Source organism: Eptatretus burgeri, chromosome 12 (assembly GCF_056783735.1).
Source record: "Eptatretus burgeri isolate ZD-2024b chromosome 12, Ebu_testis_v1, whole genome shotgun sequence".
Taxonomy (NCBI): Eukaryota; Metazoa; Chordata; class Myxini; order Myxiniformes; family Myxinidae; genus Eptatretus; species Eptatretus burgeri.
In genome coordinates this window covers 95287288-95300454 of record NC_140972.1, presented here as the reverse complement: position 1 = coordinate 95300454, position 13167 = coordinate 95287288, and the positions used below count along the sequence as shown (strand labels likewise).

At 44.2% G+C, this 13167-nt stretch overlaps 1 protein-coding gene across 5 annotated transcripts in view; it reads right to left on the bottom strand.

Annotated features, from left to right (window-relative positions):
* The window catches only part of LOC147016180 (pyridine nucleotide-disulfide oxidoreductase domain-containing protein 2-like), a 28068-nt gene extending 15959 nt beyond the window's left edge, over positions 1-12109 (bottom strand). The window contains exons 1-7 of one of the 5 annotated variants that reach the window (XM_085848958.1): positions 11975-12109; positions 10746-10818; positions 10152-10279; positions 9789-9943; positions 9413-9517; positions 8145-8265; positions 4003-4154 (exon numbers count right to left, since the gene is read on the bottom strand). In XM_085848958.1, coding sequence (XP_085705084.1) covers positions 4003-4154; positions 8145-8265; positions 9413-9517; positions 9789-9943; positions 10152-10279; positions 10746-10748 — 664 coding nt within the window. In that variant the 5' untranslated portion in view covers positions 10749-10818; positions 11975-12109. Of the gene's footprint in view, positions 1-4002; positions 4155-8144; positions 8307-9412; positions 9518-9788; positions 9944-10151; positions 10280-10745; positions 10819-11974 lie in introns of those variants that run through there. The other 4 variants (XM_085848962.1, XM_085848963.1, XM_085848960.1 and 1 more) reach the window with 4 other exon arrangements.
* Positions 12110-13167: the final 1058 nt, after the last annotated feature.

Below are 13167 nucleotides of genomic sequence, written 5' to 3'. Positions count from 1 at the left end.
GAGAGAGAGAGAGATTGTTTGAAAGAATTCCCAGGATGAGTTTATGTCAGAGAAAGTGGAGATGGGAGACTGGTCTAGAAGTTTGATGGCTGCTTGAAGACCCTGCCAGTTGGTTTGAGTGAAATGCCAGACTCGACGGAGCTGAGATGTTTCTATTATAACAGCCACAGAGATGTTTACTTTAACAAGCATGTGGTCAGATGAACCGATTGGAGCGGAGGGAAGAACAGCAGATATTTTCAGGAGAATTGGTCAAAATCAGATCCAGAAGGGATGAAGTATCGTTGGTTGAGATCCAGGTTTGGAAGGTGACAGATTGTGTCAGTACTAATGAGTCACAGAAGTCTTTTGCTGAAGTGCCATGGCAGGTGAGAGATCTACCACACCCAGCCAACTGGCATGATGAGAATTAACGTCACCACATATGAGGAAGAGAGAAAGTTTCATTGAAACAGTGTGAGCAGTTTGGGAGAAGAGAGCAAATACCTATTTAGGGGGTCAAAACCTCCCTTGTCGATCCCTTAATGAGTGAAGATTTTGATGCGGTTAATACACTTTGGTACATCATGGGTAATGAAGGTTGTGGTCAAGTTTCATCGAAATTGTGCATGTAGTTTCAGAGAAGAAAGCAAATACTGATTAACCGCCCCCCCCCCCCCCCGTAGACCCTTTCAATGAGCACAGAGTTTGATGCCATCGATAAACCTTCGTTCAGCATCAGATATGATGCTGGTGGCCAAGTTTCATCAAAATCGTATGTTTGGTTCAAATGATAATGACTGAAGTGTTTACGGACTGACTGACTGACTCAAGGACAATGCTCGATCGCATATGTTCACCTGACTCGTCCAGGTGAGCTCCAAACGAAATCACGTTTGGAAATCACGGTTCTTCTGACCACGTCCTTGTTAAAGTGGATATCTCTCTGGCTGTTATCAGAGAACCACCTCACCGCCGTCGAGTCTGGCATTTCACTCAAGCCGACTGGCAGGGTCTCCGAGCAGCCATCAAACTTACAGACTGGTCTCCTATCACTACTTTCTCAAACATCAACTCATCCTGGGAATTCTTTCAAAGAAACTTGCTCTCCCTCATGCACAGATTTATCCCCTCTCGTGTTCAGTTGTCTTACCCTTCCTCCCGCCCTTGGTTTACTGAAGCTTGTGGCGAGGCAGTTGTCCTGAAACAACTTGCCTTTGCCTCATGGAAAGCAAACCCAACTGAGGGCAATCTCAGTTCTTTCCACAAAGCTCGGAACAAGTGTGTATCTACCCTCAGGAGAGCCAGAAAACAACATCTTTCTCATCTCAAGTCTGAACTCTCAAACCTCTCTCCCTCCTCAAAATCCTGGTGGCATTTAATCAAATCTGTTTCTGGTGTATGTTCCCCCTCCATCCCCTCCCTTACCTCAAATGGCTGCACTGCTGATTCCACACGTGATAAAGCTGAATGTCTAAACTCGGTGTTTGCAGCTAAATCTTGTGTCCTAAACCCATCACTATCTCTACCCACTTTACCCAGTCGCACCCAACTGTCCCTGGACTCTGTATCCTTTTCTCCTGACAAGGTGGAGAGCTTGCTTTCAAACCTCGAGTCAGATTCTGCAACCGGTCCAGACGGCATCAGCCCACGTGTCCTCAAAGCCTGCTCTTCTGCTCTTGCTCACCCTCTCTCTGTTCTATTCACCCTCTCATTTGCCCAAGGTCATCTGCCATCTGCTTGGAAATCTGCTAACATCACTGCCCTGCATAAAAAAGGTGCAAAAACAGATCCCTATAACTACAGACCAATCAGCCTTCTCCCAATCATCAGCAAGGTGATGAAATCCATCATCGCCTCAGATATGAAATCCTTCCTCTTCTCCAATGGCTTGATTTCCAATCATCAATTTGGTTTCAGACCAGGTCACTCTACCCTGGATATGCTGCTTCTGCTCTCCCATCAATGGATGGAAGTCCTCAATGCCAGACAGGAAATCCGAGCCGTATACCTGGACATATCACGTGCTTTTGACAGTCTGGCACCCTGCCCTACTCACCAAACTCTCTTCCCATGGTATTCAAGGCCATCTCCACTCATGGCTCGCAGACTTCCTCTCCTGTCGCAGTCAACGTGTGGCCCTAAATGGAGTTCTTTCATCCCCTCTTCCTGTGCAGGCTGGAGTTCCTCAAGGTCGCGTTCTGGGCCCTGTTCTTTTTCTGGTTTTCATCAATGATCTCTCGGACTCTCTGGAAAATCCTCTATTTCTCTTTGCCGACGACTCCACCCTCTGCCGTACCATCTGTCATCCCTCAGACCGGCAAGCAGCAGCTTCTTCACTCACTGCAGATCTGGATAAAATCACAAACTGGTCCAACACGTGGAACATGTCTTTCAATCCGGACAAATCTCACACTCTCACTATGTCTCTTCGAAAGGACCGTTTACAAACCCCCCCCATCCACTTTCTCAACAATCCTCTGGAAGAAGTCTTTTCTTTCAAGCTTCTAGGTCTCACTATCTGCCATGACCTTTCCTGGGAAAGTCACATTTCCAACCTGGCCTCCAAAGCCAATCGCCGACTGGGAATCCTCCGTCGTGCTAAGTCCTTCCTCGGCCCTCTTGAGCTCCTGACCACTTACAAAGCTTTTGTCCATAGCCTGATGGAGTACTGCTCTCCCCTCTGGGCTGGTGCTCCTGCCTCCCACCTTTCTCGGCTTCACGCTGTCGAAACCAGGGCATTTAAGATCATCGGCATCTCCTGCAATGAAGCTGAGTCTTTGGGCCTCTCACTCAATCACCGCAGGTTGGTCGGTGGTCTTTCTGTCTTCTACCGACTCCTCTCCAGCCTTGCCCCCCTGCTCTCTCTGCGATTTGTCCCCACCACATTTCCACAGGGCGCTCAAGGTCCGCCAACAACCCCCTTCTGGTAAAACTACCAAAATCACGAATCACTGCTCATCTTCACTCTTTCATTCCTCTTTTTTCCCGCCTTTGGAATAAACTTCCTCACTCTATTCTTTCCCATTCTTCCCTCCAGGCTTTCAAAACAGCTGTTCACCACCACCTCTTATCTTCCCCCATCCAAATCCTCGATCTTTTCTACCCCCGATAATCCACCCAAGCCCACTTCCTTCATTTCTCCTACTTTCCTTCCTGAAAGTCCCTGAAATGTCCATCTTCTCTTCGCCATGTTCCCCGTCCCATCCCCATCCCTCTCCCTTCCACAGTTCACCTAATGTGTCTGTTCCCCACTGTTTTGTCCCTTCCACTCCCGCCCCTCTTGTCTCATGCCTCCTTGCTGTGAGTTGTGTGTTAGCTCTCATACGAGCCTCGACCAAGGTATACAAAAAAAAAAAAAAAAAATCAAAATCAGACATTCAGAAGAACCTTTGCTCACAATGACACGGCAAAGCCCTCCACGAAGAGAAATGCAGATACCAAATAAGCATGAGGATCCATCCGAAGGGGTGACAAAGATGACATAGCCTGTGCTCATCACAAACCCGATGGGACACACTTGGGGCCTTCAGACTTGCATCCTTTCAATCCTCTAAAAGAACCTTCATGGACGATGAAACAAAAAAGGATACCATTTGTAAATGATAACATGATGCTGACAAGTCGTTTTCCTACCGCTCTTCGGTTTCTTAATGACATAACCAAACATGAAAAGATGGTAATTATGGTAACATGATCATTGGAACTATACATTCATACAATGTGGAAAAAAAAAACACACACACACACACACACACACACACACACACACACACACACACACACACACGAGATAGGAGGCCATACTTTTGGAGTAACCTTCATATTACGTTCCAACTCTGTACAATCATGTTTCAATGAATTCCCTGATTATGATATACCATACCCCATTACTACACGTCGGTAATATCGAAGCAGTTTCTTGGCAAGGGTTTTCGTTGTACTGGGTGGATTGCCATTGCCTTCTCAGCAGTAGTTAGGGAAGGAATTTTGAATTCGTTCAGGATACTGGTGATATCTCACCCATTCCTCTTGAAGGGCACCGTGGGCTCTTTAACATCCACCAACTAATGACGGCAGAGGCAGATGGGACAACCAGTTTAACGTCCATCCAAGGGACGTTAGACAGCTTAGGTGAGTGTGCCAAAGGTGAGTGTGCGTTCCTCTTCGCCATCCTGCCAGCCGTTAAATGAATTAGGACAGTAAACAAGACACAATTGTACAGAATATATGAAATTCCAGCATCATGAGCTAAGTACTCAGATGGGAACGTTAAACAGGACAACCCTGTATCCAAGTGATTATAACAAATTTCTAGGAGTAGATTGCCTTCAGAAAGTATTCACACCCCTAAACTTTTGTGACATTATGTTATGTTACAGTCTGAATATAAAATGGATTAAATTTAAATTTTTATAACTGATCTTCACAAAATACCCTGTTAATGACAAAGTGAAAATACCTTTTTTAGAATTTTTTACAAATTAATGAAAAACTAGTACGTACCCGTACGTGCGTGCCCGTACGTGTGTGGCCATACATGCAAACCAAAAAAAAAAAAAAAAAACTAAAACCGCGAGCCAGAAACAACCACACAGGCCGTTCCTTTGCTCTCGCATGCCCGTACGTGCAACCCCCCCCCCCAAAAAAAAAACAAACAAAAAACTTTCAAACAACCACACAGGCCGTTCCTTCGCTCTCGCGTGCCCATACGTGCGTGCCTGTACGTGCAACCCCCCCGCCCCCCCCCAAAAAAACTTTCAAACAACCACACACGCCCGCCCTTCCTTCGCTCTCGTAAACGACGACTGGATTGGGGCATTGTGTTTATCGATAAATGCACATAAGAAATCAAGAAATTATTAGAATACATTAAGTCATCAGTATCCGGAAGTGGTGCGTGCCCGTACGGAATGTTCACATGCATTCCACGAATTATCGCTTGCATTGAAGTAACAACTGCTGTGATACTTACACACACAGAGTTAATTAAAATTAAAATTAAAATCAAGTATACCTCCCTGTCTTTGCGAGCCATGACATTCGCTGCCATTGACCATTGCCACTCCTACGCCACAGTAACGAAGGCACCGATCCCCATAGTAACCGGCACGGCACGTGACGTCATCGTCAGCCGGCCGCACACTGGCCTACGCAGCCACGCCTATGCAGCAACGTGTCCTTTCATCGGTTGGTAAATAAATGGCCATAACTTAGGAAGCACTTGTCTGATTAATATCAAACCTTGAAAAGGCACATCCTCAGGTCCCCAGCAATATAACTGGCAAGCTTCAATTAGATCGGACCAGTGGTTGTCGAGAAACAGCGGTCACACACACACACACACACACACACACACACACACACACACACACACACACACACACACACACACACACACACACACACACACACACACACACACACACCTGCAATTATAGACAGGTGAATATCTGAAATGTCTTGTGCCAATAAATATTCAACCCCCTGAGTGAAGAGAGACTTTATAGAAGAGACTTTGGCAGTAATTACAGTTTCGAGTCTTCTTGGGTACATCTGTATCAGCTTTGCACATCTGGATTTGGCGATTTTCTCCCATTCTTCCTTGCAGATTTGCTTGAGCTCTGTCAAGTTGGATGGAGAGCGTCGGTAAACAATAATCCTATTATTTTTTTTTTTTGGTATACCTTGTCGAGGCTCGTGTGAGAGCTAACACACAACGCACAGCAAGGGGGGGGGGCATGAGACAAGAGGGGCGGGAATGGGAAGGACAAAACAGTGGGGAACAGAGACATTAGGAGATCTGTGGAAGGGAAAGGGATGGGGCAGGGAACATGGGGAATACAAGATGGACATTACAGGGACTTTCAGGAAGAAAAGCAGGGAATTTGAAGGAGGTGGGCTTGGGTGGATTATCGGAGGTAGAAAAGATTGAGGATTTGGATGGGGGATGATAAGAGGTGGTAGTGAACAGCTGTTTTGAATGCCTGGAGGGAAGAATGGGAAAGAATAGAGTGAGGGAGTATATTCCAAAGGCAGGAAAAAGAGGAATGAAAGCGTGAAGGTGAGCAGTGATTCGTGATTTTGGTAGTTTTACCAGAAGGGGGTTGTTGGCAGACCTTGAGCGTCCTGTGGAAATGTGGTGGGCACAAATCGTAGAGAGAGCATGGGGGGGCGAGGGTGGAGAGGAGACTGTAGAAGACAGAAAGACCACCGACCAGCTTGTAGTGGGAGAGTGAGAGGCCCAAAGACTCAGCCTCATTGTGGGAGATGCCTTTCCACAGATTCTCTTCATACCTTTCCACAGATTCTCAATGGGATTCAAGTCTGGGCTTTGTTTGGGCCACTCAAGGACTTTTACATTCTTGTTCTGAAGCCATTCCAGTGTTGCTTTAGCTGTATGCTTCGGGTCATTGTCCTGTTAGAATGTAAATCTTCACCGCAGTCTCAGGTCTTTTGCACTCTGAAGCAGGTTCACTTCAAGCATTTGCCTGTATTTGGTTCCATTCATTGTTACCTCTATCCTTACAAGTCTTCCAGGCCCTGCCGCTGAAAAGCATCCCCATAGTATGATGCTGCCACCATCATGCTTCATGGTAGGGATGATGAGAGATGGGTGATGAGCTGTGCTTCCAACAGACGTAGTGCTTTGCATTCAGGCGAAAGAGTTCAATTTTCATCCCATGACACCACAGAATATTTCCCCTCATGCTCTCAGAATCTTTCATGTGCCTTTTGGCAAACCTCAGTTGTGCTGTCATGTGCCTTTTTCTCAAGAGTGGCTTCTTTCTGGCCACTCTCCCATAAAGCCTACATTTGTGAAGTGCTGAAGAGATTGTTGTCCTTCCGGCAGGTTTGCCCATCTCAGCGAACGAACTCTGTAGTTCTGTCAGAGTGGTCATTGTGTTCTTGGTCACCTCCCAGACCAAGGTCTTCCTTGACCAGTTGCTCAATTTGGTCGGACGGCCAGCTCAAGGAAGTGTTTGGGTAGTTCCATATTCTTTCCATTTCCTAATGCTGGAGCTCATTCTAATCTTGGGAACTTTCAATACTCCAGAAATAGTTTTATACCCTTCCCCAGATCTGTGCCTCCTCATAAATCTATCGCGGAGTTCTATGGACAGTTCCTCGGACATCATGGTGGAGTTTCTGCTCTGACATGCACCGTCAACTGTGGGACCTCATATAGAAAGGTGTGTTTCTTTCTAAATCATGTCCAATCAATCGAATTAGCCACAAGTGGACTCCAATGAAGTTGTGAAGACATCTCAAGGATGATCAAAGGAAATTGGATGCACCTGAGCTCAATTTCGAGGGACATAGTAAAGCGGTTGAATATTTATTGACACAAGACATTTCAGATTTGCATTTTTAATTAATTTGTGAAAAATTCTAAAAACATGTTTTCACTTTGGCATTATGGGGTGTTTTGTGTGGATCGGTGAAAATTTTTTTTCATAATTCAATCCATTTGAAATTCAGGCTGTAACAAGAAAATGTGAAAAAGTCGAGGGGTGTGAATACTTTCTGAAGGCAGTGTAACTTCCAACTCATCAACTTGCGTCAGTCTGATTTTTCAAATAATTGTTCTGTATCAGTTTTATAAGAAGTTGAACAAATTAACAAAGTGGAGATTGCGTTCCTCCAATTTGAGGTTACCAGGGTAACAGAAGAAACACTTCAAGGAATATCAACGTTTGAAACACTGTTTGCATTGATCGTTCAGATTACATACAGTCCCGGGATGCTCTCTATTTTATCGGTCTCGATTTGAGAAAGAACTAGTTGATGAGAAATGCCTCCACAAAAACTTTCACATTCTATTTTCATGCTTCATGGGTGTTATATCTTTCTCCATTGATGTTAATAGAGTGTGAAATTATGCTTCTGGAAATAATCACTGAAAATAGATATTCATGAAGAACCTTTAAAAGAATTTATCATAAACCCTCCTGAAAAATCCTATTGGAAGAAACTATTGTCAGGCCAAACTCAATGCTTGAGGCATCCAATTGGTAACTAAACTAGTGCCACCTATGGAGACCCAAGGTTTGTGAATTGAAACATCCCGAACCGAACCCGAACTGTTTGGATTGTTTCAACTTGGACTATTCGTGAAAAGACAGGCCGAACATTCCACATCACATCGAGGTGTTTGCCCGTACCGGGGTGTGCTCCGCTGCCACAGAGGAAGAGCCCACGGATGGGGGAGGCAGCACCACAGTGGGAGTGATGTGGCCGGCATGTGAAGAGTTGGTCCAGGGACATGGCGCCATGGAAGATGTTCTGCATAGAGGGTGTGGTTCACTCACAAAGCTGGCCAATTGCTGGGTGGACCAAAGAGAACATCTTCACCGCATGTTCCTCATTTACAAAACCTTTGATTCCAACGAGTGCCACAAGCCATCTCAACAACCCTTAACAGTTCGGGTTCACCTTTCAATAGAAGAATCATTCCCAAAGATAAATATGAAATTTATTCAACATCAGCATAATTACACACAAGTAACCAACCTCTCTTGCCATTTCTGACGAGGGACCATATATTTATTACGTACGCACAAGTATTGGATGGCTTGACCTGTTCATTATAACGAGACTCGATATTTGTTTAATGAAAAGACAAATACTCTGTATTTGTTGATTAAAACCGATTGTCATATTGTATGATCAAAATTCAGTTTTTCTGCATTAAAAAAGATCATCATCTACTTCAAAAACAAAGAACACTTGTTGCAAAGCATGATGGAAGAACAACAATTCCCTCAAACTCTTCTGATTTGGTCCTTGACAAGTTAAGCGTAGTGATTCTACATGAGAATTTTTGTGTATAAACAAAAGATAAAGTCAGAAATTATCACATAAATCAACTCCAAAGTCAATGCCAATCCTGTATCTCATCCGTGAAGGAAACTGTGGACAATAACTCTCACTTATCGATCACGTCTGTTTCAACAGGGATTACAAACCAATGATAATTAATTAGTACAGAATCGGAAAAATGTTTTTATTAGTGATTGTAACTCTAACATGTGGTTGCTTTTAGGCTCAATAAGTCGACAATCAGGAACAGTAGGCGGTCATCTGTTTGTTCGACCCACCCAGTCATTCCACAATGTCTTCCCTGACTTTCGTCACTCGTTTTGACATCTGGATACGGCACAGGTATGATAGGCCCAACAGCCTTTGATGAACCTACTATATATATATATATATATATATATATATATATATATATATATATATATATATATATATATATATATATATATATATATATATATATATATATATATATATATATATATATATATATATATATATATATCATTGGACAAAACAAGATCACTTTTAATCACACCACAGCCGAGGCTTCTGGTTAAGTCCGGCACAGTTCCGAGAGTCAACAGCAGGAAGTAAATGGAATACGTACCCCACCGGTCAGACCAAATATTCGCTCCAAGTCCACAGGTACCAGGATGTCTCTGCTTATGAGTGAATCCTTGAATCCCGGCACATACTCCTCGATAGTCAAAAACTGCAAACAGAACAACAGGACGTACAAGTGCTTGTTTGGGACAAATGGACAAACATTTCACGACAGAGTGGGAGGCAGAGAAGAGCCGGAGTTGTACATAAAGCAGGAAATAGGAAACAATGTGACATTAAATTAACACATCAGATTCTAAAATATTAATTAGATTTAGTAATACACGAGATAATACGGATACAAACATATAATCACAAAAAATATCCGTTTTATCGTCTGTGTTATGCCCTTTTTGTGAAGGTCAAGACAAGGCAAGCACCTCTGTCAGCATACGTGTCCCGATCTACCTGCTCCCAGGCACGACCACCGGCCAACAGATAAGGGGTGTACTGGGTGAACAGCAACACCACATGCTTTCCGGGTGGTGCCAGCGTCGAGTCCAGCACCGATGGGATACACATTTCGATTAAAGGCCTGAAATGAAAATTTTTAAATTAAATATAGTACTGTGATCTTCAAAATTTGTTTTTAAAGTAAAATTGAGAATATCAGGAGTTGGGTAACATGATGTAAACTAAAAATGGACAAAAGAAATGATAATATGGTTTATATCACAACACCAAACGCAGGGAGTTTATATCACAACACCAAACACCTTCAAACCTCAATTGTTCTGACTCACCTCTTCGAGGGAATCCCTTGATATGCATCTCTGAAGGCCAAATCTAGACATTCCATGTCCCACGCATTCAGATGGATCGTACAGCCATGGTGGAACTCGGCCTCATTTTCTGCACTGTTTGCGAAATCCTTAAAACGGGAGAGAGATAGAGATAGAGAACAAATTCTTTGTTACAGGACTCACAGGGATGGTGGTGCGAATATGGGGCAAAGCATCCTGAAACACCCTTCTTCATGTCAAGCACGTGATGATCGACCACGAGGTACTGACCTTCCATGTGAAATAAAGTTTTAAAACTGCACTCTGGACAGATTCCAAATTGCCATTAGTGAGGGCCAATGGGCTGACATTTGTGACCTGCTTTTGTTTGATGACTCTGATACAGTACACCGAGACACTCCAAATCGACAAGAGTTTATTTTACCTTAAGGTACCTGAACCCGAAAGATAATAATGGCAGGACTGGAACTACATCAGGGACTCCGGGTATAAACTCAACTGCCGACCCATCTTTAGAAAGAAAGCTGTGGTGTACATTGTTGCTATCTCAGTGATCTCATTCGCTGCAAATGAGGATAAAACCACAAGTCTTACCATTGATCTTGGTCACTGCAGATGAGTAGTCGATTTGAGAGACAGCACGGATAAAATCACAGGGTAACACGCTCTGTGCATAGAACAACACGGAAGGCAAAAGGTCATTGCACGCTCATACAAGTGGAAAACACAGACACCCAAATGAAGTTCAGACAACATACGGCAACTCGTCACGAATCCGGAGGTCATACAGTAATGAAAGTCCAGTTGACCTTGTTAGCCATCCCGTGTGTCTCACAAAATATGAAGGACCTTTTGGAATGTCAAGCCACTAGGAAGAAGCCGAGTGGTTTACACTTCCCAATGGACACCATCACCAACTTTACTTCATACCATTCAACCTCTCAAACTGGACAAATACAGTTCACTAAAGGATCCAGGATTGCAAATGTAAACTTGCTTAATACTAGCAGGGGTACTTGGCATTGCTCGGAAGAAAAAGCAGGAGAGCCAGTATGCCAAGAGCTGGGGGGGGGGGGGCAGGAGAAGCGCCGGTGTTGGGGTGCGGGCGGTGGCTGGGCCGGGGAGGCAGGGAGGGTGGTGCTGTTGAATCCAGGTGGTCCAGATCAACAGCTGTTGAACCCCACACTCTACAATCCCAAGGGGGTGGTATAAACAGGGCTCACACTTCAACCATAGAGTCTTTCCACCCAAATACAAACACCCCAGCAGTTTGCAGTCAAAATCAATTGCCAATATGATTCATTAATACGTAAAGGAATCTGTTGAAAATAACAAACTACAAATGAACACAATGAACCCAAACTTTCGGTAAGTCCAGCCATCCTTACTCTCATTCCCTTGATATAATTTGTGCATCATCACCTCAAGTCGTTTGCACTATGAACCCATGCAAACACTAATAACTGTGTTGTACAGTTTCACTTTCTGTACAGTAATAACTGTACTTGTGTTCACTCTACATCAATGAGAGCCGGAGACGTTGAGGCCACACAGATTTACCTGGCATTGTGTGGGAAGAGAAACGTGAATAAGTAACACTTTGCAACAAAAGGAAATTTTGAAATTGTGATACCCTCTGCCAACACCACCAGGTGGCGCTACACGGTCCACATTTACATCGAGAATTTAAGCCCCCTACCACCCCTCCCCCCTCCCACCGCAAACCAAGATGGAAGCAAAATCCTACATCTTGTCCATAGTTTCAAAATGACCAGCACAAAAGACATGGACCGAAGACATTTTAATGCACTTCTTATACGAACCTGGGGAGTCAACTGCAGAAAGATTACATGTGCCGTGGCATGCGAGAGGACGATCTTGCTTTTGATTTCTTCTCCACTGGTGAGTGCTACTCCAACAGCACACCCACAATCATCCACCATTATTTGCTGCACCTCCTGCTCATGACAGAAATGGGAGATAATAACAGCCTATAAAGACCAACTATGGTGTCTATGGAATTTTCAGGATCCAAATCACTTTGTAAGGATGACAAATTGTGAGGTCCAATCACACGTGGCCATCATGTGGGTGGTGATGAAGTTGTGCAAATTCCTCAATTTCATTCCTCCCCCCACCACCTTACCATCTATACGGACTCCTTGTGGTCACATGATGGTATTATCCTGGTCAGCTTTCCTGATACTCACCGAGTTAGTGAATATAGAGGCACCATGCTCCATGGCAGAGGCTGCGATGCTGTCAGATAAGGCACCCATTCCTCCCTGCACATAGGCCCAGGCTCCTCGCGTGCCAGTCATATTGCCCATTACATGGTGCAGAAGTACATAACTAAAAGGAATTGAGATAAGGTGGACACACTTCATGAAATCAGTTCAGATATTTTTCCAACACAAGATCAAGGCTGATTAAAGGACAAGGTGATGGAGGGTAAAAAGGCTAGGAACTGACAGTGAGGTGGACACAATAAGTCGGGGAATGAACGAACAGGAAAAGAGGAGAGGTTGAGTGGAGGAAACACAGTATTCTGCAAGGAAGAGGGTTGCACTATGTTAGGTAGGATTAATTTGGGGAGAAAACATTGCAGATCTGGATTGGGATCGCATTGACATGGTTGCACATTGCCTGCTTGAAGCCCTGGAGCGAAGAGCTGTTTTGAACAGCTTCAGAAAAACGTTTCCATAAACTGAAAAAAGAGGAACAAAAGAGTTGAGGTGCGAGGAAAGCCTGGATTTTGGTAGTTGAACCTTGAAAGGGTTAATGTGTGCTGGAGGAGAGGTTTGGAGGATTGAGACAGCAGAGGCAGCTCGACTGGAGGAGAGGTGGTAAAAACAAAACAAAAAAAAAGACCAATCTGTTTGCGACCTGTCTAAAAAGAAAAAAAAATAGAAGAGACCACCGACTTGTCTGTGACGTGACAGCAACGGGCCTTGTGCTTCACCTTCATCACAAGAAATGCCAATAACGTCGATTGGCTAACAAGTTCAATTGGCTT